At 38.1% G+C, this 25,483-nt stretch overlaps 1 protein-coding gene across 1 annotated transcript in view; it reads left to right on the forward strand.

Moving 5' to 3' along the window:
- The window catches only part of KIF6 (kinesin family member 6), a 344,907-nt gene that overhangs the window by 62,887 nt on the left and 256,537 nt on the right, over nt 1–25,483 (forward strand). Inside the window, exon 4 of the mRNA XM_053602779.1 lies at nt 23,110–23,257. Within this exon, the coding sequence (XP_053458754.1) occupies nt 23,110–23,257 (148 nt within the window). The remainder of the gene's footprint in view (nt 1–23,109; nt 23,258–25,483) is intronic.

The following is a 25,483-nucleotide window of genomic DNA, read 5'->3' on the forward strand; positions in this document are numbered from 1 at the left end:
TCCCAACAAATTTTTAAAAATTGAAACCATATCAAGTATCTTCTCAGACCACAATGGAATAAAGCTAGCATCAATATGAAAATGGTCTTCAGAAACTATGCAAATGAGTGTAAACTTTATTTTTTTTATTTTTTTGAGACAGAGTCTCACTTTGTTGCCCTTGGTAGAGTGCCATGGTGTCATAGTTCATAGCAACCTCAAACTCTTGGGCTCAGGTGATCCTCTTGCATCATCCTCCCATGGAGCTGGGACTATAGGCACCTACCACAATGCCTGGCTAATTTTAGAGATGGAGTCTCACTCTTGTTCATGCTGGTCTTGAACTCCTGAAGTCAGGCAATCCACCCACCTCAGCCCCCAGAGTGCTAGGATTACAGGCATGAGCCACCATTCCCAGCCCTCAAATGGAATCTTTAAAAAAAAAATGTTCTTGAATGATCACTGGGTCAATGAAGAAATTAAGACAGAAATTTTAAAATGTTTTGAGATTATCAAAAATGAAACACAACATGCCAAAACTTGTGGGATATAGCAAAAGCAGTGCTAAGAGAGAAGTTTATAGTATTAAATCCATGCATTAAAAAAAAAATAGAAAGATCACAAATTAAAAAACTAAACTAACATCGCACTTCAAGGAACTGTAAAAACAAGAACCAACCAAATACGCAGTAAGCAGAAAACAAGAAATAACAAAGATAAGAGCAGAACTAAATGAAATAGAGACATACACACACAAAAACTAACTTTAAAAAAGCCAAAGATTAATGAAATGCTTCAAAAAGATAAACAAAATCAACATACAACTATCTAGACTAAGCAAGAAAAGAAGAGAGTAGATCCAAATAAAGAGAATCATAAATGAAAAAAGACATTTAACTGATACCACAGAAACACAAGGAATCATCAAGGACTATTATGAACAACTATACACTGAAAAACTAGAAAACCTAGACAAACTGGATAAATTCCTGGAACATACAACCTTCTAAAATTAAACCAGGAAGGAATAGAACTGAACAGACTTCACAAATAAAAAAGTTTTCAAAAAAAACCAGAGGACTAGATAAATTCACAGTGAAGCATACAAAGTGTACAAAGAAGAACAAATAGCAATCCTCCTGAAATTATTTTTAAAAATCAAGGAGGAGAGAATTCTTCCTAACTCATTTTATAAGTCCAGTATCACCCTGATACCAAAATTAGACAAGAACACACACACACACATACACACACACACACAAACACACACACACAAGTAAAACTATAGATCGGTGTCTCTGATGAACATAGATGCAAAAATCCTTACCAAAATGTTAGCAAATGGCATCCAACAGTACAATAAAAAGGATCACAACCAGGATCAAGTGAGTTTTGTACCATGGATGCAAAGGTGGGTCAATATGTAGAAATCAATAAATGTGATATATCATATAAGAAGAATTAAAGAAAAAAAATATTTGATCATCTCAATGGATGCAAAAAAAATCAGTAAAATTCAGCATCTATTTATGATAAAAATCGTCAACAAAGTAGGCATTGAAGGAATAACCTTCAAAATAATAAGGGCCAGATATAGCAAACACATATCCAACCTCATACTTTATAAGGAAAAGCTGAAATCATTTCCCCTAAGAACTAGAACAAGATAAAAGATGCCCATTTTCCACGTTCTTATTCAGTATAGCATTGGAGGTCCTTACCAGAGCAATCAGGCAAGAGAAAAAAAATAAAAGGCATCCAAATTTGAAAACAGGAAGTCAAGTTGTCCCCATTTGCTGTTTATATGGTATTATATCTATATCTTATATCTATAAAACCCTAAAGATCACACCAAAAAACTCTTAGATTTGATGAATGAATCCAGTAAAATTTGGGGATACAAAATCAGCATACAAAGATCAGTAGCGTTTCTATACATCAAAACAATCTAGCCAGAAAAAAAAATCAAGAGGTCAGTCTTATTCACAATAAAAGAAAAAATATCTAGCAAGGTGTTTAACCAAGGAGGTATCTAAAAGGAAAACTATAAAACCCTGATGAAAGAAGTTGTAGATGACACAGCAGATGGAAAAAACATCCCATGCTCATGGGTTAGAAGAATCAATATTGTTAAAATGAACCACACTGCCTAAAGCAACTTATGAGTTCAATGCAATTCCTATCAAAATATAATACTAATGTAATTTTTCACAGAATTAAAGTTCATATGGAACCAAAAAAAGAGGGTGAGTAGCCAAAATAATCTTTAACAAAAAGAACAAAGCTGGAGGCATCACATTGCCTGACTTCAAATTATACTACAAGGCTAGTAATTAAAACAGCCTGGTACTGGTATAAAAATAGACATATAGATCAGTGGAATAGAATAGAAAACCCAACAAAGCCACATTCTTACAGCCAACTGATCTTGAACAAAGTACGCAAGAATATACACTGGGGAAAAGCTACCCTTTTCAATATAGGCAGTACCTGGGTTATGAATGAGATAGGTCTGTAAGTTGAATTTGTATGTAATTCAGAACGGGTACATTTACCTATTATCTGTAATAGCCTCTGTAAGTGTGAGTTATATGTAAATGAGGTGTTTGTACTGCTGTTTATAAGTAAAAATTGTACATCAGTCAGATGTTTGTAACTCAGAGGTTTTCTGTATTAGCCTCTGTTCATAAGTGCAAATTAGATGTTTGTAACTTGTAAAAGGCAGTAAATGGTGCTGGGAAGATTGGATTGCCATATGCAGAAGAATGAAACAAGAAACTTATTCACTGAATATAAAAATCCACCCAAGATGGATTAAAGATTTGAATACAAGACCTAAAATTATAAAAATACTAGAAGAAAACCTTGGGAAACCTCTTCTGGACATTGGTCTAGGCAAAAAACTCATGACTAAGATCTTAAAAGCACATACACACAAAAATAAACAAATGGGACTTAATTAAACTACAAAGCTTCTGCACAGCAAAAGAAATAGTCAACAGAGTGAACAGACTACCTGCGGAATGGGAGAAAATATTTGCAAACCATATATCTGGCAGGGGACTAATATCCAGAATTCACAAGGAACTCAAACACTTCAACAAGAAAAGTACACTAATTAACCCCAATGAAAAGTAGGTTAAGTACATGAATAGACATTTCAAAAGAAGACAAACAAATGGCCAAAAGCACAGAAAAAAGTCCACATCACTAATTGTTGTGAGTTGTGGGATCCTGGTTCCCTAGACCCATTTGACCTGGTTTGATTATGCGGCTGAGCTAGGCCAGTGGTAACCAAAAGCAAGAGTGAATGGAAACCGGAAATAAAACTGGAGTGGCACAGGCAATGTGGATAGAAAGTAAAAGTAACTTATACAAGTTTCAGGGTAAAAGATTTTATTTAAGAAGAACAAAGAGAAAGTTTAGAACACTTCCAAAGATGGTTGGAAGTGGGTCCTTCTCAAGAAGGAGAGCAGGTGAGTGCAAGAGGGAGACCACCCGTCTGCAGCGGCAGAAATGTTCTGTTTGAAATGGATTCCAAGTCTTTCATTGGCATCTCTGCACCTCCAGGCAGTATTGCTCTTTTCTATTGGTCATTGGTTACCTTGGTTACTTCATATCCACATTCTTCTGGGTCTTCCAGATTTCCTGGTTCAGCAGGCCAAGTTTTCCACCCACCTCCCTCAAAGCCCCTTTCTTAGTGTCCCTTCTCACTAATCATTAGAGAAATGTAAATGAAAACCACACTGAGGTACCATGTTACACCAAGTGGGATGACTATTTTTAAAAAGACAAAAAATAGCAGATGTTGGCAAGGATGCACAGAAAAGAGAACCCTTACATGCTCTTGGTGGGAATGTAAATTAGTGTAACCTCTGTTGCACTTATGGAGATTTCTCAAAAAACTGAAAATAGACTATCACATGATCCAGCAATCCCACTTTTGGTATCTACACAAAGAAAAAGAAATCAATACATAAAAAAGAACCTGCACTCACATGGTTATTGCAGAATTATTCACAATAGCAAAAATATAGAATCAAACTAATTGCCCATCGGGGAGGATAGGAAAAGAAAATGTGTTATATGTGCACAAAGGAATACCATTCAACTATAAAAAAGAATGAAACCTTGTCTTTTGCAGCAACGTACATGGAGAAGGAGGCCATTCTCTTAGGTGAAACAGCTCAGTGAAAGCGCATGTTTTCATTTACAAATGGGAGCTAAATAATGTGGAAACATGGAACAGAGTGTACAGAATGATGGGCAGTGGACACTCAGTGGGTTGTGGTGCTAGGAAGAGAGTGGATGATGATTGCGTGGTGGGCAAAATGCGTGTTGCTTCAGTGATGTATGCACCAAAGGCCCTGACTTCACCACAATGCAACATACCACTGTAGCAAAATAGTACTTATGACTCTTGGAAATATACAAATAAAAAATAAATGTGGGGAAGGGAAAGGCTTACCTTAGTTCTGGAGTTGTTATGTTTTCTGTGCATTCAGTGGACCCCATTCCCTGCTTTCTGCTGAGAGAAGTCTATGAAACCACCCCCCACTGGCATTCTATGATTTTTTTTTTTCAGCCTCACAAAGCCCTCTGTTGTTCCTCTTTAACAGTCAGCTAACTGTGAATTTACAGAGAAGTGGTGGAGAGCACTTCTGCCCTTTCCCTCTCCTTTAGATTTTAAGAGCCTTCCAGCAGCTGACCTTACCTTTTATGTAAAATATATTTAGGTACTCATTACAAGTTGTAATCCCTTTGTGGTCTTTGTGTTCCAGAAAGGGACTTGAAAAGAGTTTTTAGATGTCAAGCATCAAAGGAAATTGAGGAAAATATCTGTATTCTTTCTTCCTCTGCTCCAAATCTTCTGACTTTCCTAGAGGCTGTCCCCCAGTCCCTGGTACTTTCTCCATTTGATATCTGCCTTCAGGAGGAAAACTCTAAAAAGATTAGTAATTCTTTTCTGTTTTCTATGCTATTAATTCTATTATTAACATGTTGATTATAAAGGCACATCCTTTGCTTCTCTCTGAATAGATGATATGTATTTTTTAGGTTAATTTTCTGTCTTACTTTTAGCCATCCTAGATAGTGGTAAGGGCTATAAACAGTACTTTGTAGGATTTTACTATATAATTAATGAAAATCAAGATACCCCAGATAAAAGCATTGTAAATCTGTACTTCATTCATACCTGTAAGATGCTTACTTACTACATTCCATGTCAGTAATAAAGGTGTGGTTTTAAAATGAGAATAAATAAAAAATATTAGAGTATGTAATAACTTGCATGTATTTTAATGTTATATTAATCTTAATCTATTTATTCTAATTAGCCCTCCAATTAAAAAAAAAGAAGAAGAAGAAGAAGCCAGTGAACCTAATGTCTAAAATGCTTATGTTATTTTTTTCCCGTGAAATTCTGAAGAGAGCAACTAATTAACTGGATATAATTCCTATTTTCTTTCTGGGTAGTCTCAATAATTTAAAGTGTTAAAGTGGATAGAATATGGTTTCTGGTAATAACTGCATACAATTCTAATGAATACCTTTGGTTATTATCCTTAAAAACGAAAGTAAGGTTCACTCCATAACTTAATTAGGAAGTAGAAAGAATATTATATTTAGAGTCGGATAGACCTTGCTTTTAGACTTTGATTTATCACTTACTATGGGTGACCTTCACGTACTTAAGTTCTCTAAGACTAAATTTTCTCATCTGTAAAGTGGGGGATAATAGAAGTCTCAGAGGAGATTCCCTAGAGAATGAAAGAGGAAAAATAAGTGCAAGAGAAAGAACTGATAAGTTCAGTTTTAATCAAACTGAGTTCAAGTACTGTAGAACAAATTTAGATACATACATTTTAATTAACTGTTTTAAAACTAGAGATACTTCAGTTTAATGGGACTACATTGTTCATAGCACTTAGTAAGATGCTAAGTAAGATGACATTTCACCTCCATTGTCTACAGACTAACAGTAGCCTATGTCTCTCACAAGACTTTGTGAACACTATTCCCTCCTGTCTCTTCTTGTAGCTGTTCATGGAAAGTTCCTCAGATAATAACTGCCCAGCCAAGACTGGCCTCCTCACCTCTGCTCTCGTGCCCCTCTAGTGACCAGTAGTCCATGTTTAACTGTGATGAACCTGCCAAACCCATCATTGCTGCTCTGTGGCCTGCGGATGAGCTTGACCTTACTCAGCTGAACCGTCAGCTAAGTCAGGGTTCCACCTGTACCTTCTGCCTCCTGCTGCTCCTTTCCCCGCATTCCTGTGAAAGCCATGCCGATCAGTCCACAGCTTTCTTCTTCAGACTCTCAGCTCCTAAATCTCGTCAGATCATTATGTATCCATGCTGTGAATAAAGCCACAATGAAGAATGATTAGCAACTTTATGAGCTATATTTTTGTTTACCATACTATTCCAAAGGACAGTTTTTCTCCTTGATTACTGTCCATTGAAATCAAAGTATGTTTGTATTTTTCCAAGAACGTGATAGATTTATTTCACACAAAATTGGAATCAAGTTAGAAGATTTTATTTAGCAAGTAATTTTGAGACTAGGAGCATACAGAAAAGAAGCTTTCTAACTCTAATACTAACTAGAGCCCTATATGGTCCAGTCTATGGACAGTGTCACTTTTGAAAGTATGCAAATGTTAGATTGTATTCAGGCTCTCAGAAACTGCAAGAGGTAGGAGAGGGACTTTTTAACATGCTGCACACACCTTAAACACCCTTTCTCCACGCTGTCCCTCTCAGCGTCCTCCACACTGTCAGCAACTGTGTGCTGCCCTCCGCCACCATCCTGCAGTTCTCAAGTTTGCATTCTCCATTCTCTTTCAGAACCCTTCAGACAATTCCTCCCCATAAGATATTTCCTTTTGTCTTTTTAATTCTGTCCCTTTCTTCCCCACTTCTTCACCTGGACTCTTGGATCTCTGTTTGTACCTACTCAAATGGCTGGTGGACCCAGACCTCTGTTCACACTTATAAGGAAAATGGCTGCAGTCTCCAGGAACATACAACTTCCTCACTTCACTTTTCTAATGAGAAACCTTCGTAGAGGACTTTAAGTTCTTCCTCACTCTCCAGACATATTTATAAATAAGCCACTTGAGTTTTGTTGTTGTTGTTGTTCTAGGTTAAAGTGTAAATTAGAAGACTATATAGGTGTAATACAGGCACATGCTCATAGACTTATAGGTGATTATCTTGCTCATTATTTTTTTGACTTGGCATCGCAGAGGTTCTTGAGAACAACTTTAATTCCCCTGTAAATTCACATTGCACACAGTACTCGGCTTTTTATATAATTTAATAAATGCTTAAGTAATGTAATTGATTGATTTACTGACAAGAGAATTCAGTGTTACAATTTTAAGAAAAAGCACTTTATATATTTTTTGTACCCCTACAAAAGAATCCCCAAGGTAACCAGTTTAGATTTTATGTGAGATTCTGTCCAAATACATTTCTGTAGACAATGGATTTTACCACATTATTGTATAAAGCTTTTTTGTTCATTTTAATTGCCTCCTTAGATGGTCATCTGAAAATGATTATGCATTTAATTAATTTAAGTGTTTATTCTCAGGGGTCATGGAAAAATGTATGTCAGAAATGTTACAGTAAATGTATTTTATAATGTAAATTAGATTAAAATGTAGTTTTCATTTTTTAATACTGTATGCTGGACTTCAAACTGAAACACATTTCAGAACTGAATTGCATTCAGAAGGGGTCATTTTCTTCTACCGAACTTTCATGCATTTGTTATGTTTCCAGATTTGAAGCTATTTATTATTAATGCTAAACAAAACAGTTTCTCTAGAAACTTGGGGAATAATAAACAACCTTATTTAGAGAGCACTTTGGCCTGGATGTAGTCCATGAACTTATGGATGTGCAGCCATTTAGTATGCTTAGGATCTTGAAGATCCTTGCAAGAGAGTCTGTTTGGATTACGTATCTCATGATGTGTCCGCCTGTTGCAAAGTTTAGTTTGAAGTAATTGGGACGAGACTGTGAACAAAGCACTAAGAATCATAGAACTGAAAGGAATCTCAAGGGGTCCCCTCATTTAACCCCTGTCTAAGGAGGAGAATTTGGAAACCATTCAAGACAGTTAGCCGCTGATCCTGTTTTCTGTGAGACGTCCAAGAGTGGATGTCCCGATTGTGCCACAGTGACTGTTCCAGAGCAAGGAACATTATAAGATTTATGAGATGTGAACAATGATGGGAGAGATACTCATTCCCTTTCTTGGGTGGCTGATGATATCAGGGGACTGTTTATGACATTTCAAAATCCGGAAAATGCTTATAATTAGTTTAGTTTTTGTTGATATGCAAAAACTAAATATATAGTTTAAAAATATATACTTTTAAATCAAAGTATTTATATTTTTATGTATTTTTAAATCAAAGTATTACTCTCTTACTGAGTCACTTTATACCAGGGGTTATAAAATGCAGCATTCCATGGAAGACAGCCAATTGAAGTAAACCATAGGGAGGGTGGTATCTGAGCTTAAATAAGGGAGCACAAGTCCTGTGGATAAAGAACATTCAGATCAAGGTGGTATTTTTTTAAAAAGACAGTGCTGACCAAACAATACACTCTGCTAGCTATATTTTGCCTGTGGGCTCTTCTTTGTGACTCTAGTCCAATAACCAGTATGCTCACAGGTTTACAAATGATCACTTAATCTATGTTTGCAGTCTTATTTTTCTCACAAAAACATATTTTGGACATGTAGGTTAATACTTTCTAATCTGGATATTCTTTTCTAAAGAATAGCTCATGATTTGATTTGTTTGACTGAGGTTAGTCGTGCACCCTATTTTATCAGGATATACAACTAGATCAATGTATCACAGAAGTGAAGCTGTGCATGACCTTGAGATGACCTTGCCAGAACAGACTTTTAGAAGGGACAGAATCTAAAGGAGGGGAGCTAAACTCAAATGCCTTTAAGCGGGAGCTCCGCATTGCACCCCTCCAGACAGCATGCTTTACTGCAGTGTCTGTGACCAGCTGGGCGCGGTGCAGCTCTGAAGGAGCACCAGCATTCATAGGGACTGCACTGTGACTGGCCTTCTGTTATGCAGTGGAGTAGCTCTGCCTTCAAGTGGAGGCAGTTGAGTCTAAGACATTAGGGAGTATTGGGGACCATGAAAACTGGAGAACACATGTACCATGAAAAGACATTCAAATTTAGATAAATTTAAACATTCCATTATGTAAGATTTACTGCCCACTACAGATCCCTAGCCTAAATTGGTGGACAAGAGCTGTCTTTCATGTTACTCTAAAAGCTTTGTGTGAGAGAGAACTCTTGGTTGCATGTGACATATAACTGAATCTCAACTCATGAAAAGAAAGGACCTCTTGATTCACATAGCTTTGTTGTCTCAAAGAACTAAAGCGAATGATGTAAAAATCAGGGCCTTTACCACTTGAACTAGGTGCCCGACACAGTGATGTTGCTTCACCCCTTTTACCTTTGTTTGGCCCTGTTTCCTTGGCAGAGGGCAGAGCACATGGCCTCTAGCAGCCACAGTTCTGAGACCCCAGCAGAAACAGAGCTTTTTTTCTTCTCAAAACCTGCGCAGGGACACTCTTATATACCCTTCTTGAGGAATATCTTCAGTCTTTGGAACATTAGCTGTAACAGGCAGGGCGGGGGTTGAGGAGATGTGGGGTAATGAGGTGGTAGGATTGGTCAGGCCTGCACCCCAAAACCTGCCTGCTGCTCCTGAGCATGTAGAAGGGGATGGGGAGCCCACTACCAGGGTAATAGACACTAAGAAAGCATTCTGGGCAGAAAAAGTCTGCTCTCAAGTTTTCTGCTGTCTCAGATTCCCCAGTGGGATGGCTTGCCCACATTTTTCTTCTTAACACTGCTCTTCTGCAGCATAGAGCAGTGTTTTCAACCTTTTATTTTTTTTTTTTTTTTACTCGGGGCACACTTGAACCTACAGTTGAATTTCCACAGCACGCTTAAATTATATTTTGTTTTGTTCTGTTTTTTACAGTAGCCTTTTATTTTTAATACATATTATGCCATAAATTTATAGGGAAAATGTTCTAGCAGCTCAGGGAGGCGCCTTTCCATTGAATGTGACAAAGCTTGCTCTGCCTATTATGCTATGAATCCTTGGGGAATGGGTTCCAGCACCTTATGTTCCTGTTCATTGGTTCTCTTGGTTCTCCTGTGTGCTACACTGTACATCTGCAATGAATTCATGGGGAACAGGTTCCATCACTGTATGCTCCTGTTCCATTGGTTCTCTTGGTTCTCCTGTGTGCTACACTGTACACCTACCATGAATTCATGGGGAATAGGTTCCATCACTGTATGCTCCTGTTCCATTGGTTCTCTTGGTTCTCCTGTGTGCTACACTGTACACCTACCATGAATTCGTGGGGAATAGGTTCCATCACTGTATGCTCCTGTTCCATTGGTTCTCTTGGTTCTCCTGTGTGCTACACTGTACATCTGCAATGAATTCATGGGGAACAGGTTCCATCACTGTATGCTCCTGTTCCATTGGTTCTCTTGGTTCTCCTGTGTGCTACACTGTACACCTACCATGAATTCATGGGGAATAGGTTCCATCACTGTATGCTCCTGTTCCATTGGTTCTCTTGGTTCTCCTGTGTGCTACACTGTACACCTACCATGAATTCATGGGGAACAGGTTCCATCACTGTATGCTCCTGTTCCATTGGTTCTCTTGGTTCTCCTGTGTGCTACACTGTACACCTACCATGAATTCATGGGGAACAGGTTCCATCACCGTATGCTCCTGTTCCATTGGTTCTCTTGGTTCTCCTGTGTGCTACACTGTACATCTGCAATGAATTCATGGGGAACAGGTTCCATCACTGTATGCTCCTGTTCCATTGGTTCTCTTGGTTCTCCTGTGTGCTACACTGTACATCTGCAATGAATTCATGGGGAATAGGTTCCATCACTGTATGCTCCTGTTCCATTGGTTCTCTTGGTTCTCCTGTGTGCTACACTGTACATCTGCAATGAATTCATGGGGAACAGGTTCCATCACTGTATGCTCCTGTTCCATTGGTTCTCTTGGTTCTCCTGTGTGCTACGCTGTACACCTACCATGAATTCATGGGGAATAGGTTCCATCACTGTATGCTCCTGTTCCATTGGTTCTCTTGGTTCTCCTGTGTGCTACACTGTACATCTGCAATGAATTCATGGGGAACAGGTTCCATCACTGTATGCTCCTGTTCCATTGGTTCTCTTGGTTCTCCTGTGTGCTACACTGTACATCTGCAATGAATTCATGGAGAATAGGTTCCATCACTGTATGCTCCTGTTCCATTGGTTCTCTTGGTTCTCCTGTGTGCTACACTGTACACCTACCATGAATTCATGGGGAATAGGTTCCATCACTGTATGCTCCTGTTCCATTGGTTCTCTTGGTTCTCCTGTGTGCTACACTGTACATCTGCTATGAATTCATGGGGAACAGGTTCCATCACTGTATGCTCCTGTTCCATTGGTTCTCTTGGTTCTCCTGTGTGCTACACTGTACATCTGCAATGAATTCATGGAGAATAGGTTCCATCACTGTATGCTCCTGTTCCATTGGTTCTCTTGGTTCTCCTGTGTGCTACACTGTACACCTACCATGAATTCATGGGGAATAGGTTCCATCACTGTATGCTCCTGTTCCATTGGTTCTCTTGGTTCTCCTGTGTGCTACACTGTACATCTGCTATGAATTCATGGGGAACAGGTTCCATCACTGTATGCTCCTGTTCCATTGGTTCTCTTGGTTCTCCTGTGTGCTACACTGTACATCTGCTATGAATTCATGGGGAATAGGTTCCATCACTGTATGCTCCTGTTCCATTGGTTCTCTTGGTTCTCCTGTGTGCTACACTGTACACCTACCATGAATTCATGGGGAACAGGTTCCATCACTGTATGCTCCTGTTCCATTGGTTCTCTTGGTTCTCCTGTGTGCTACACTGTACATCTGCTATGAATTCATGGGGAATAGGTTCCATCACTGTATGCTCCTGTTCCATTGGTTCTCTTGGTTCTCCTGTGTGCTACACTGTACACCTACCATGAATTCATGGGGAATAGGTTCCATCACTGTATGCTCCTGTTCCATTGGTTCTCTTGGTTCTCCTGTGTGCTACACTGTACACCTACCATGAATTCATGGGGAACAGGTTCCATCACTGTATGCTCCTGTTCCATTGGTTCTCTTGGTTCTCCTGTGTGCTACACTGTACATCTGCAATGAATTCATGGAGAATAGGTTCCATCACTGTATGCTCCTGTTCCATTGGTTCTCTTGGTTCTCCTGTGTGCTACACTGTACACCTACCATGAATTCATGGGGAACAGGTTCCATCACTGTATGCTCCTGTTCCATTGGTTCTCTTGGTTCTCCTGTGTGCTACACTGTACATCTGCTATGAATTCATGGGGAATAGGTTCCATCACTGTATGCTCCTGTTCCATTGGTTCTCTTGGTTCTCCTGTGTGCTACACTGTACACCTACCATGAATTCATGGGGAATAGGTTCCATCACTGTATGCTCCTGTTCCATTGGTTCTCTTGGTTCTCCTGTGTGCTACACTGTACATCTGCTATGAATTCATGGGGAACAGGTTCCATCACTGTATGCTCCTGTTCCATTGGTTCTCTTGGTTCTCCTGTGTGCTACACTGTACACCTACCATGAATTCATGGGGAACAGGTTCCATCACTGTATGCTCCTGTTCCATTGGTTCTCTTGGTTCTCCTGTGTGCTACACTGTACATCTGCAATGAATTCATGGAGAATAGGTTCCATCACTGTATGCTTCTGTTCCATTGGTTCTCTTGGTTCTCCTGTGTGCTACACTGTACACCTACCATGAATTCATGGGGAATAGGTTCCATCACTGTATGCTCCTGTTCCATTGGTTCTCTTGGTTCTCCTGTGTGCTACACTGTACATCTGCTATGAATTCATGGGGAACAGGTTCCATCACTGTATGCTCCTGTTCCATTGGTTCTCTTGGTTCTCCTGTGTGCTACACTGTACACCTACCATGAATTCATGGGGAATAGGTTCCATCACTGTATGCTCCTGTTCCATTGGTTCTCTTGGTTCTCCTGTGTGCTACACTGTACATCTGCAATGAATTCATGGAGAATAGGTTCCATCACTGTATGCTCCTGTTCCATTGGTTCTCTTGGTTCTCCTGTGTGCTACGCTGTACACCTGCCATGAATTCATGGGGAACAGGTTCCATCACTGTATGCTCCTGTTCCATTGGTTCTCTTGGTTCTCCTGTGTGCTACACTGTACATCTGCAATGAATTCATGGGGAACAGGTTCCATCACTGTATGCTCCTGTTCCATTGGTTCTCTTGGTTCTCCTGTGTGCTACACTGTACATCTGCAATGAATTCATGGGGAATAGGTTCCATCACTGTATGCTCCTGTTCCATTGGTTCTCTTGGTTCTCCTGTGTGCTACACTGTACACCTGCTATGAATTCATGGGGAATAGGTTCCATCACTGTATGCTCCTGTTCCATTGGTTCTCTTGGTTCTCCTGTGTGCTACACTGTACATCTGCAATGAATTCATGGGGAATAGGTTCCATCACTGTATGCTCCTGTTCCATTGGTTCTCTTGGTTCTCCTGTGTGCTACACTGTACACCTACCATGAATTCATGGGGAATAGGTTCCATCACTGTATGCTCCTGTTCCATTGGTTCTCTTGGTTCTCCTGTGTGCTACACTGTACATCTGCTATGAATTCATGGGGAACAGGTTCCATCACTGTATGCTCCTGTTCCATTGGTTCTCCTGTGTGCTACGCTGTACACCTGCCATTAATTCATGGGGAATAGGTTCCATCACTGTATGCTCCTGTTCCATTGGTTCTCTTGGTTCTCCTGTGTGCTACACTGTACACCTACCATGAATTCATGGGGAACAGGTTCCATCACTGTATGCTCCTGTTCCATTGGTTCTCTTGGTTCTCCTGTGTGCTACGCTGTACACCTGCCATTAATTCATGGGTTTCATCACCATATGCTCCTGTTCCATTGGTTCTCTTGGTTCTCCTGTGTGCTACACTGTATACCTATTATGCCATGAATCCATGGGGAATGGGTTCCAGCTCCTTATGTTCCTGTTCATTGGTTCTCTTGGTTCTCCTGTGTGCTACACTGTACACCTGCCATGAATTCATGGGGAACAGGTTCCATCTCTGTATGCTTCTGTTCCATTGGTTCTCTTGGTTCTCCTGTGTGCTACGCTGTACACCTGCCATTAATTCATGGGTTCCATCACCGTATGCTCCTGTTCCATTGGTTCTCTTGGTTCTCCTGTGTGCTACACTGTATACCTATTATGCCATGAATTCATGGGGAATAGGTTGCAGCATCTTATGCTCCTGTTCCATTGGTTCTCTTGATTCTCCTGCGTTCTACCCTATACACCTATTATGCCATGAATTCATGGGGACTAGGTTCCAACATTTATGCTCCTGCTCAACTGGTTCTCTTGGTTCTCCTGTGTGCTGTGCTGTACACCTATTATTCAATGAAGTTATAGGGAATGGGTTAAAGGAGCTCAGACTCCTTTCCATTGATTCTCACAAAGTGTGCTTCTCTGGGTGGCGCAGGCTGGCGTTTCAGTTGAACCCAGATACCTTTCTCTTTGACTTCCTTCTTTTTCTGATCATTTTCCTTCACATGTTTTAGGAAGCTATATTGGCTCTTAGAGTGCTTAAAATGCTCAGTATGAACATTAATCCTCTTGGCAAGAATTTTGCCTTAACTTGTTTGTTTACAACAATGCCAATAGCATGCTGGGTAACATTGTAGACTCTTCCAGTTTGCCATGGTAACATTTGTGTGGCATGCCTTTTTGAATGGTACCCATTCCCTTGATGTTCACCGTTCTCGTAGATTCGCATGTACGTGGCCAAAGGAACAATTCCATGTTTTCTGAAAGGCCTAGAGAACATAAATTGGTGCCTCTCTTCTTTCCCTTTGTGTTTGTCATTTTGGTGAATTACTGGAAGATGGTGTCTCTGGCTGAAGGACGCTTAAATTAGGTTGATCAAAAAAAGAATAAAAAGATGAATGTACTTACTGTGCTTCAGACTTCTTTCAGAAATAATTTAATTAATGATATTTAAAATTTTTCACAGGACACCTAAGATCCTCTCACAGCACACCAGTGTGCTGTGGCATACCAGCTGAAAATCACTAGCATAGAGAATGATGCCCCATGACCAAAACCTTGCTGGAAATTTTGCAAGTTATATGTTCATTTGCCTTTTAATGTTCATTTGCCTATATAAAATAAGTTTTGTATACACCAAAAGTGAGTTGTATTGTTTGTGTTAATTATGGATTACACATAATTTGTTCAAATTGTTTTTGGTTCAAATGCCTTTTCCAAATGCCTTTACTAAATTTGTGTACTCTGAGATACTCTGAGAGTGAAACAGTTAAGAGTTGCTTGCCATAGTCCTCTATAAAAGACAATGGCTACACCAAATCACTGCTTGGGCCAGCCTATCAGGGCTAAAGAACGTTATTCCAGAAAGAGGGCTACAGTAGACAGAAATTAACTGAAGTTCTGAGGATTTCAAAATAACTGAATTTCACCTACTTGGACTTTCAGAACTGTATGAAAGGCAAGTTGGGATACGGAAGTAACTATATATTTAAAATTAGAGACTTTAATTTTTATTCTGTTCCAGATTAGTCTGTTGACATTACACAAAGATTTTTAGTCAAGTAAAACCTAAATATAGCATATTTCTATTAGTTTAAAAAAGTATTTTTAGTTTGTTTTATCTGCTTTATTTGCTTTGTTTCTATAAACAGTTTTAAAAAATATAAATATGTATTTTCCTTTTATTCTTAATTTTTCTAAGGCTAAACTGTTAAACTAAGACTAATATTTTTATGTACCACCTCACCTGTTCTCTCCTCTCAAAAATGAAGTCAGCTCTACCTGACTATGTAATTTCAGCCTGGTCCTGAATTAAACAGCTGTTTATACATAGTTTAAATGACGATTTTTCAGAAATAACCTGAAGAATCTCCTTTCTGTTGGACAAAAAGTAGTTAGAAGGCCTGTGATGACATCAATCCATGATCCTTTTCCTACACTTTCTTTTTTTTTTTCCAACCATGCTGTCTCTTCACATTTGAGAGACTATAATAAATATCTTTTTTTATTTAGGAACTAGATTATTATTACAATAATAATTTGTTATTGGTTCCTTTTGTTTAGATATTGTATAAGGAGATTCTTAAAGCCTTCCCATCTGGGGATAAACAAAATGGCCCATAGTCCAAACAGTCTTCTACTTAGAGTCTAGTTAAACAAATAAGGAGTAATAAAAGTGAAAAATGAAACTTTAAAATGATTTGTATTTTTTCTAGCATGTAATTGTGATGTATAGGGAGTAGTACTTCAGTTTATAATCTTTAAGAGGGTCGAAGCTTTAGTTTTGTTTTATTCATGCAGATATTGAAAGATAAAAAATGACAAAATAGCTTTACAATTTAAACTTCTTGGAAATATGCATTTTGAAAAAGGAAGGAGAGGATTTTTGCAATGAAAATGTCATTTGATCATCAAACTCTGGGTTTATAAAGGGTTGATTTATTTATATATGGGGATTGTCTCTAGCTGAGATAGATTAAGCAGTAGCCTGCATTGTTGATTTTAGGAAGTTCAGAAATAATTTCTGAACACAATGTCCATCCCATTGTTCATTGCTAAATTTTTTTATTTTTTTATTTTTTTTTTCAGTTTTTGGCCAGGGCTGGGCTTGAACTCACCACCTCTGGTATATGGGGCCGGCGCCCTACTCCTTGAGCCACAGACACCACCCTCATTGCTGAATTTTAGCATTAATTTTCACTCCTTTAATTACTATTCCTTCTTTTGTCTTTAAAAATTCCGCTGAAAAGGTGATATACCCATCTAGTTACTAAAAACTTAGTATAACTTCTTCTTTACCATTTTATTAGTGTAACAGCTTTGTTGAGATGTAATTCACATACCCAAAAATTTATCCTTCAAAGTATGCAGTTTAGTAGCTTTAAATACAAATGTGCTACCATCAATCACCATTATTTAATTTTGGAACATTTTCATTACTCCACAAAGAAGCCTCCTACCATACCCATTAGACATTATTTCTTTTTTCCCCTTTCTCACAGCCCTGTTGACCACTAATCTTTCTATCTGTATGAGATTTGCTTCTTCTAGACATTTTCCATAAATGGAATCACAATATGTGGCCTTTTGTGATTGGCTTCTTTCATTTAACATAATATTTTCAAGTTTTATGCTTGTTGTACCATGTATCAATACTTTCTTTTCATTGCCAAATAGCTCACAGAATGGATATGACACATTTTGTTTATTGACTCGTCAACTGTCATTTGGGTTATTTCCATTCTTTTGACCATTATATACAATGTTGCTGTGAACATTCATTATACATTTTTGTATAATGTATAATGAACATTTTAAAAATACTTTTGGGTATTTACATAGTTGGGTCATATGGTAACACTATGTTTACATTTTGAGGAGCCACAAAACTGTTTTTCAAAGAAACTGTGCTATTTTACATTTCTAGCAGTGATGTATGAGGGCTCCAATTTGTCTACACTTTCACCAACACTTCTTACTGTCTGTCTTTTTTATTTTAACCATACTAGTGAGTGTGAAGTGGAATCTTGTAGTTTGGATTTGCATTTCCCTATTGGCTAATGAGGATAAATATCTTTTCATGTGTTACTGGCCCTTTGTTTATCTTTTTAGAAAAATGTCTATTCACATCTATTGCCTGCTTTTTAATTGGGTTGTTTGTCTTCTTATTATTAACTTGCAGGATTCTTTATGTGTTATGGACTATGAATATAAATGACAAGTCCTTTGCCATATAGAAGATTTACAAACTTTATTTCCATTCTGTGCATTGTCTTTTCACTTTCTTGATTGTGTCCTTTGAAACCCAAAAGCTTTTAATTTTTTATTTGATAAACATTTATTTCTTAATTTTTTAATTTCAGAATATTGGAAAGAAACACTATGAACTGGAAGCAGGGTGGCTGGGGGAACACACCTACCTGTTTACACCCCTCCCAGCGTGATTTTCATTGAGATTTACTTCCATACGTGCATTTACATGTTGATATTTGGTATTGAGTACATGCATTTTTTTCTCCATTCTTGTGATGTTTCACATAGGAGAATGATTCCAGTTCCATCCAGGTTGTCACAAAAGATACTAGATCACCATTTTTTTACGGCTGAGTAGTACTCCCTGGTATGCAAATACCACATTTTATTAATCCATTCATGTATTAGTGTTTACTTGGATTATTTCTACATCTTAGTAATTGTGAATTTTTTTATTAAATCACAACTGTGTACATTAATGCATTTATGGGGTACAATGTGCTGATTTGATATACAATGTGGAATGCTAACATCAAATTGATTAACTCATCTAATGTGCAGTTGTGAATTGTGCTGCTGTAAACATTCAAGTGCAGGTGTCCTTTTTATAAAATGACCTTTTTCTCCTTTGTGTTCTCACCACCCAATTTAAAGAAGGAGAAATAACCCAAGTGGAAATGGTGGAAAATTAGAAATAAAGACACACAAGAGACATAGATAGGTTGGGATCAGGAAGGCTGATGTAGCTGATCAGCTTTATTCATAAAGTGTCTTTAATAAGGTAAATCTTAACACCTAGGGTAAGGATTAACATTAAGGAGGAAAAGCTGTATACTTGCTGATAATAAGGAAAGTAGGTATGGGCTACATGGCTTCTGGCAGATGAAAAGAATGTTTGTTAAATGAGGAGGGTGGGGGGGTGTTTTTCCCTGAACACTTCCCCAGGTTGAGGGGTCCTGCCACAGCCTATTCCCCACAGTGGGTATCCAAGTGGGATTGCTGGATCCAATGATAAGTCTATTTTAAGTTCTTTGAGGTATCTCCCTACAATTTTAAATAGAAGTTTACTAGTTTGCAGTCCCACCAATAGTGGGTAAGAGTTCCTGTCTCTCTACATCCATGCTAGCACTTGTTGTTTTAGGACTTTGTGATAAAAGCCCTGCAAATGGAAACCAAAAGAAAGCCAGTGTAGCCATTCTCACATCAGATGATGTTGACTTCAAATCAATAGAAGAAAAAAATAATGTGCTCATTACATAATGATGAAGGGAACAATTCAACAAGAAGACTTAACAATCCTAAATATTTATGCACCTAACCTAAGAACACCCAGATTCATAAACCAAATTATACTTGATTTAAACAAAATGATAAATAGCAGCACCATAATTTCCAGAGACTCAACACCTCACTTAAAGAACAAGACAGGCCCTAAAAACAAAATAAGCAAAGAAACAAGGGACTTAAATAGAACTCTAGAACAAATGGACCTAACATACCCCAAAACTATTAAATATGCGTTCTTCTTATCAGTTCATGGAAAATTCTCTAAGATTGATCACATCCTAGGCCACAAGACATGTCTCATCAAATTTTTTAAAATAGATGTTATACCATGTATCTTTTTAGACCACAGTGTAATAAACCTAGAAATCAATTCCAACAGGAACACTTATCGCTACACAAAGCCATGGAAACTAAACAACATATTGCTGAGTGATCATTGGATCAATGAGAAGATAAAGATAGAAATCAAAAGGTTCTTTTCTATCTTTTGATGTGAACATTTAAGGCTACACAAACTAGTTTTGCTCTCAGGACCACTGTTGCTGTATCCCATAGGTCTTGGTAACTTGTTTCCCCATTATCATTTAGTCTGTGTCTTTGTCATGTGCAGCCTCTAAAAATCTCTTTCAACTGGCTTTGTGGTTAGCTAATGTTTAGACAGATTTCCTTCAATGTTTTGAACCCATCAGTCTCTGGGCCTCCACACAGGCAGCTCTGCATGTGTGTGAAGCATACCTTGAATGCTCTGAAAGTTTAGAACTATTACTTCTCACTTTCTGTTTGTGCAGAGTCTGAAGGCCAGCCAGAGGTGAGATGTGATGCCCTTCTCCAGTCTTTTCTGAGCATGCACACAGCCATGCATATGCATGATTTTGAGGGGCCCAGGAATATGTCAGAGCTTTGCAAAGCCCCTTACAGACATCTTATTCCACATATTTTTCCCATTAAGTTTTTGGTCACCCTCTTGTTTACCTCACTGGTATTGCAGCTTTAGGCAACCGTGATATAAACACTTACAAATGATTTTTTTTTTCCGTAAACACTCTGAGGACAGGCCTGCTGTCACTGAGTGACCTCTGAGTCAGGTCAAGGACAGGCATCGCAGAGGGGCTTTTCCAGGGTGCCTTCAGACAGGCAGGGAGTGACAGCGCTTTTAAGATGGGCTCTGTGAGGAGCACCAACCCTGTGCTGCTCCCTTCCTGGTTGCAAGGCTGCTGGTTTTCATAGCTCCTATGTTTCAAGGCTGTTGTTTTTCAAGGCTACCAAGGATTTGGGGAGAGGGGGTTGGGAATGTTCAAGTTAAAATCCCACAAAGCTCACTGTTCCTGCTGAGTTTCAGCTGTTTTTCTTGAATAAATACTCCTTGGATTGTTGAAAGCCTTTGGATAATTTCCAGAGTTCTAAAGAAGTTGATTTTGACCATTTTTGCCACTGATACCATTGTTCTTATGGAGGAAAGAGTTTTCAAAGATCCTTACACCACTATTTCTCTTTGTTTATTTTTGATTAGCATTATCCCTTAGGACAGACAAGGTAGGAGCATATGAAAAGGCATAGTGTCCGGTGAAGAGTGAACCTAAGTTGGAATGGGGACTACACAGAAGGAATTGTAAACAAATTTTGCCTGTTTACATTCCTTATTTAACTTTTTAACTGTGGCAGTGTAATAAATATCCATGGGAGTATCCATAGGTGGAGTCTATATTCTTTTCATTTTATAAAGTGTTCTATGAAGCTCTGCCACTTGGTTTTCCACCCCACAGCTGACGGGAGTAGGGGAAGCGCCTGTTAGAGGCAGATACACTAGGACAACTAACTGGCAGTGAAAAAAGATGTAAGTGTATAAAGTGTAAAAAACCCTCAGTGGGTGCCAGTAGAGTGGGCAACAATACTCACTTTGCAGGGGCTAGATCTGTGTCAAAATGAAAATATTAATTTGTGCTCTGTCGTCTTTGCTTTTCAGGACAGATAATATCTAATATTCTAAAAAGCTTTCTATCAAGAATCAATAAAACACTTAAAATATGATAGTTAAAATCATAGACTTCATTTATATGGAGCATTTATGGCCAAGACATACCGTATATCCAAATGATATTGCTAATGGGACATAGATATTTAATTGCTAACAAATTCTGTTGAGGAAAAAGATTCTATACTCATCCACCTAAATTCTTTTCTTTTTTTTATGTTTTTTTTTTTTTTTATTAAATCATAGCTGTGTTCATTGATGCAATCATGGGGTACAATGTGCTGGTTTTATATATAATTTGAAATATTTTTATCCAACTGGTTAACATAGTCTTCACAGCATTTTCTTAGTTATTGTGTTAAGACATTTATACTCTACATTTAGTAAATTTCACATGTACCCTTGTAAGATGCACCGTAGGTGTCTCTTTTTTTTTTTTTATTTCAAATTAGTATGAGGGTACAAATGATTTGGTTACACTGCGTTTGTCAGGCTAAGTCCAAGTAGTAGTTGAGTCCTTCATCCAGGGGTGTGCTCATTAGGTGAGAGCTTACCAATCTCCGTGCCACCTCCCCTCTGCCTTCTCCTATCCACCTAAACTCATCATGGTAGTTCCAATATCTTAGAAGCTGAGAATTTCAACAGTTTATTGTCTCCATATGAAGATACATAAAAAAAAAAAAAAAGATTAAGCTTCTCAAAAGTAGAAAGTCAAATCACATAATACTAATACTTTTTTGCATGCTCCCTGTACTAATTCCTTCAACTTTATAAGCACCAATAGCAACTTCTATCTGCATAAAAAAGGATGCATTGATTTGTTGTTGATGATATTGTTGTTAGTTTAATAGTTGCATGAAGTGCTAAGGACTTAACTAACCACTTCAGAATAAGCTCTAGCCATACTTGTGTGTTTTAAAGAGACACCATAATGGTTGATCACTCATCGTACACACACGAAAGCTTACAAAACATAGACCTGTAGACAGAGTCTCAGTAGAAGGGGTAGAACAGGAACCCGAATATGAATAGAGAGGCGTGACTCAGAGGGACCATCTATTGAAAAATCCTCTCACAACGTGGGTGCCGTTAGCTGACATCATCAGAGCTAGTTCGATGAAAAGTCTCAGAGTTCAAGAAGCCACTTGTTGCAAAAGAAAGTAAAGCTGCAGAAGTTTACTGTTCCACGTGGCGTAGATCAAAGACCCACTGCTGAAAGTCTGCATCATGTCACACAAATTATTAAAAGTCTACATTACAGATGGTGGTCTGCAAAGTCCGAGAAGATTCAGGGTTCTTAAGTCCACCCTCAAATCAAGGGCTGCTCTGGAGGGCTGAAGAACACATATGGACCAGCAGATTTTATGAAAAGTCATCCCAAGAAAGGAGAGGAGGGAATTCCTAGAGGATTTTCAGTTGGTTCTGAGTATTTAGTTGGGAATTACAAGATACATGGTGACAGAATATCTATGTTCTGGGGAGTGACTACTGTGTATTTACCATGAGGTATTCACCATGTCGGGGTGACAATTTTCCACATTACAGCTGTTTTTTCCCCAGAACTTTTTTCAACATATTCTTTGATTCAAGGCCAGTATTCTAAAGATGAAGAAAATACTTCAGATGACTGGACTTCATTTAAGTCCATTATTTGTCCTTTCCTAGAGAAAAGAATTGATACGCTGATGTTCTTGGATAAAGATGTAAATTCTAAGAATTTCACATACATAATATTTCTATAGATATTTCTATAAATTTCCTATAATAATATTTTTGATAGTTTAATAAGGTAGTTATTAGAATACAAGCTACCTAGTACACATACAATTAGGCATTTTGATTAAAAGCGTGTCATTTCTTTACGGCAGTGTCCTGGCAGGTTACAACGGTACCATCTTTGCATATGGGCAAACTGGCAGCGGTAAGACATTCACCATCACAGGTGGAGCAGAGCGTTACAGTGACAGAGGCATTATCCCAAGGACACTGTCCTACGTTTTTGAGCAGTTACAAAAGGTATGAAACTAAATCCATTTGTATTTGGCATATTTAGCAAAAATTTACTGTAGGCAGAAAACTTATCATGGCATTTTATTATATCATATCTAAACGAGAAAGTAACATTGTGTAATAACTCTGGCCTTTATATTTAAAGAAAGGTTGGGATTTTGCTCAAGAGGTGGAAATTAAGAATGTGCTTCTCAATAAAGGGCTGAAATTTAAACAAAGACTCAAGGAGAGTTCTTTCTGAACACCCACAGAGGTTCAAGTAGCAGATAACACCTTTTACCACTTAATGTCTTATATTCTTCATTAAGAAGCTGAGGGATGTCCTTTTACCAAAGCAGACCTTTATTTTAGCTGCTAAAGCACTGATGAGATTGTTACCTTTCACACTTTTTATAGAAGACCAGAGGAATTTACTAGAGTACAAATCCATTAATTACAGCTAATGTTACTAGAAAGAGTTCTTTATGTATGTTTTGTTTATATATGATTATGTATTGATTGAGTGCCTCTGAGTGCTGGTTGCTTTATCAGTATTTGATGTAACATATAATGCAACTAACAAGGTAGGTATCCTCATCTCCATTTCATAGTTGGGAAAACTGAACTTCAGGTTAAAAACTTTTCTCTGGGTCCATATATGTAGCTGATCTGGAGTTCTATACCAGGGTTGTTTGATCCAGACTCTGCTTTTTACTGTTCCACACATACTGCCTCTAAAACTCCAAGGGTTTATTTTGCTGTTTGTGTTTAAACAAATTCCCTATAATGAATTACTTAATGTCTCTTGGTTTCAGTTTTCTCTTCTGTGAAAGCAGGGATAGATTTGACTAAAGGCTCTCCACTGTCCCCACCAGTTCCAACAAATCCTTGGTTATATTAATTTTGTAAAACAAATGTCCTAACTAGGTCAATGTAATAGTTACTCCAGAATTTCTTGACTGTATGCTATTTACATTTTGAGTTGTAAAGAAGAAATTGCTGAGATCTGCATAATTTGAAATTGCCATCCATAAAGTAGCAATTATCCATTAGTTCAGCTCATCTCTCACTAGCTCAAACATGCCAACTTTTCATGCCAAAAAAATTGGAAGAGAAAGGCTTGAGTACAATGTATATGTTGAATCGAAAGCCATTTTTTTTTTCTGGTATTACCTATTTTGTTTTGTTCCTACATTTCACAAACTAAGAATGTAGGTTCTATTGCTGTGGTCTAAAATGTGGAGGCCTATTGTCTTGGAAAGATCACTGGAGTCAGTGCAAGTTGACCTGGTTTACTTACAGCAGTGGCCTTGGGGCAGTTACTTAATGTCTCAGTCTTATGGAGTTGTCATGAGGAGCTGAACATACTGTATCTAAAGGTAGCAAAGGTAGCATCCCTTTCTGGCACACAGTATGTGCTCAATACGTGATACCACAGCCATTAATCCATGCCTATGCATGTGGACAAATTATCCTGACCTATTTTGGAGAACCCTTTGAACCTCTCAGAACAAATGAAGCCAATTACCCTGATTAAGTTAAACAGAATTTTAAAAATCCTCTCCTGATGGGAAATACATTTTGTCCTTTTAAAAAGTTCACGAATAGTTGCTAAAATACAGCTCTATGAGTCTAACAGTGTTCCAAGTACTCACCATGGGTTAGGTTCACTGTTTTGGATTTGTCATTGATATTACTCTAAACCCCATTTCATTCTGAATAATCATAAATAACTTACTACACTTGCAGAGAGCCTATTAGACCCATTTATACAAATCTGTAAAGGACAGATTTCCACGACGGGGCACAACACATTTATTATAATCAAACGGAGCTGTGTACAGGAAATCAGGCAACTTGAATGTATCGTGGAGTTCATTCACATTGTATAGCTGAAAAAATGCAGACTGGTACTTAGAGGTCCCCAGGTGACTGCCGTAGAGGGCCACATGGAGCTCTCTAGAATTTCTAAAGAAAACACTTATGCAGTCTTTATTTTAAGATAAAGTAAGAACCCAGTGCATGGTAGGTCCTGAAATGCCTGTGAGTATGATAGGAGCACATTTTCACTGATTTTAAAAGAAGAAAATTGATTCCATTTATTTTAGAAATCCCTGCTTATTATTTTTGAGTACTGTGAGGTTCAAACTTGTTTTGAGGCAGTAGAAAAGACTGTCTGCTGGAAACATGTGTGTTACATTACTGTCTGGCAATCCCAAACACTAAAACAGAGTAATATGGAAAGGTAGCTTG

This window comes from Nycticebus coucang, chromosome 9, assembly GCF_027406575.1.
Source record: "Nycticebus coucang isolate mNycCou1 chromosome 9, mNycCou1.pri, whole genome shotgun sequence".
NCBI classification, from domain to species: Eukaryota; Metazoa; Chordata; class Mammalia; order Primates; family Lorisidae; genus Nycticebus; species Nycticebus coucang.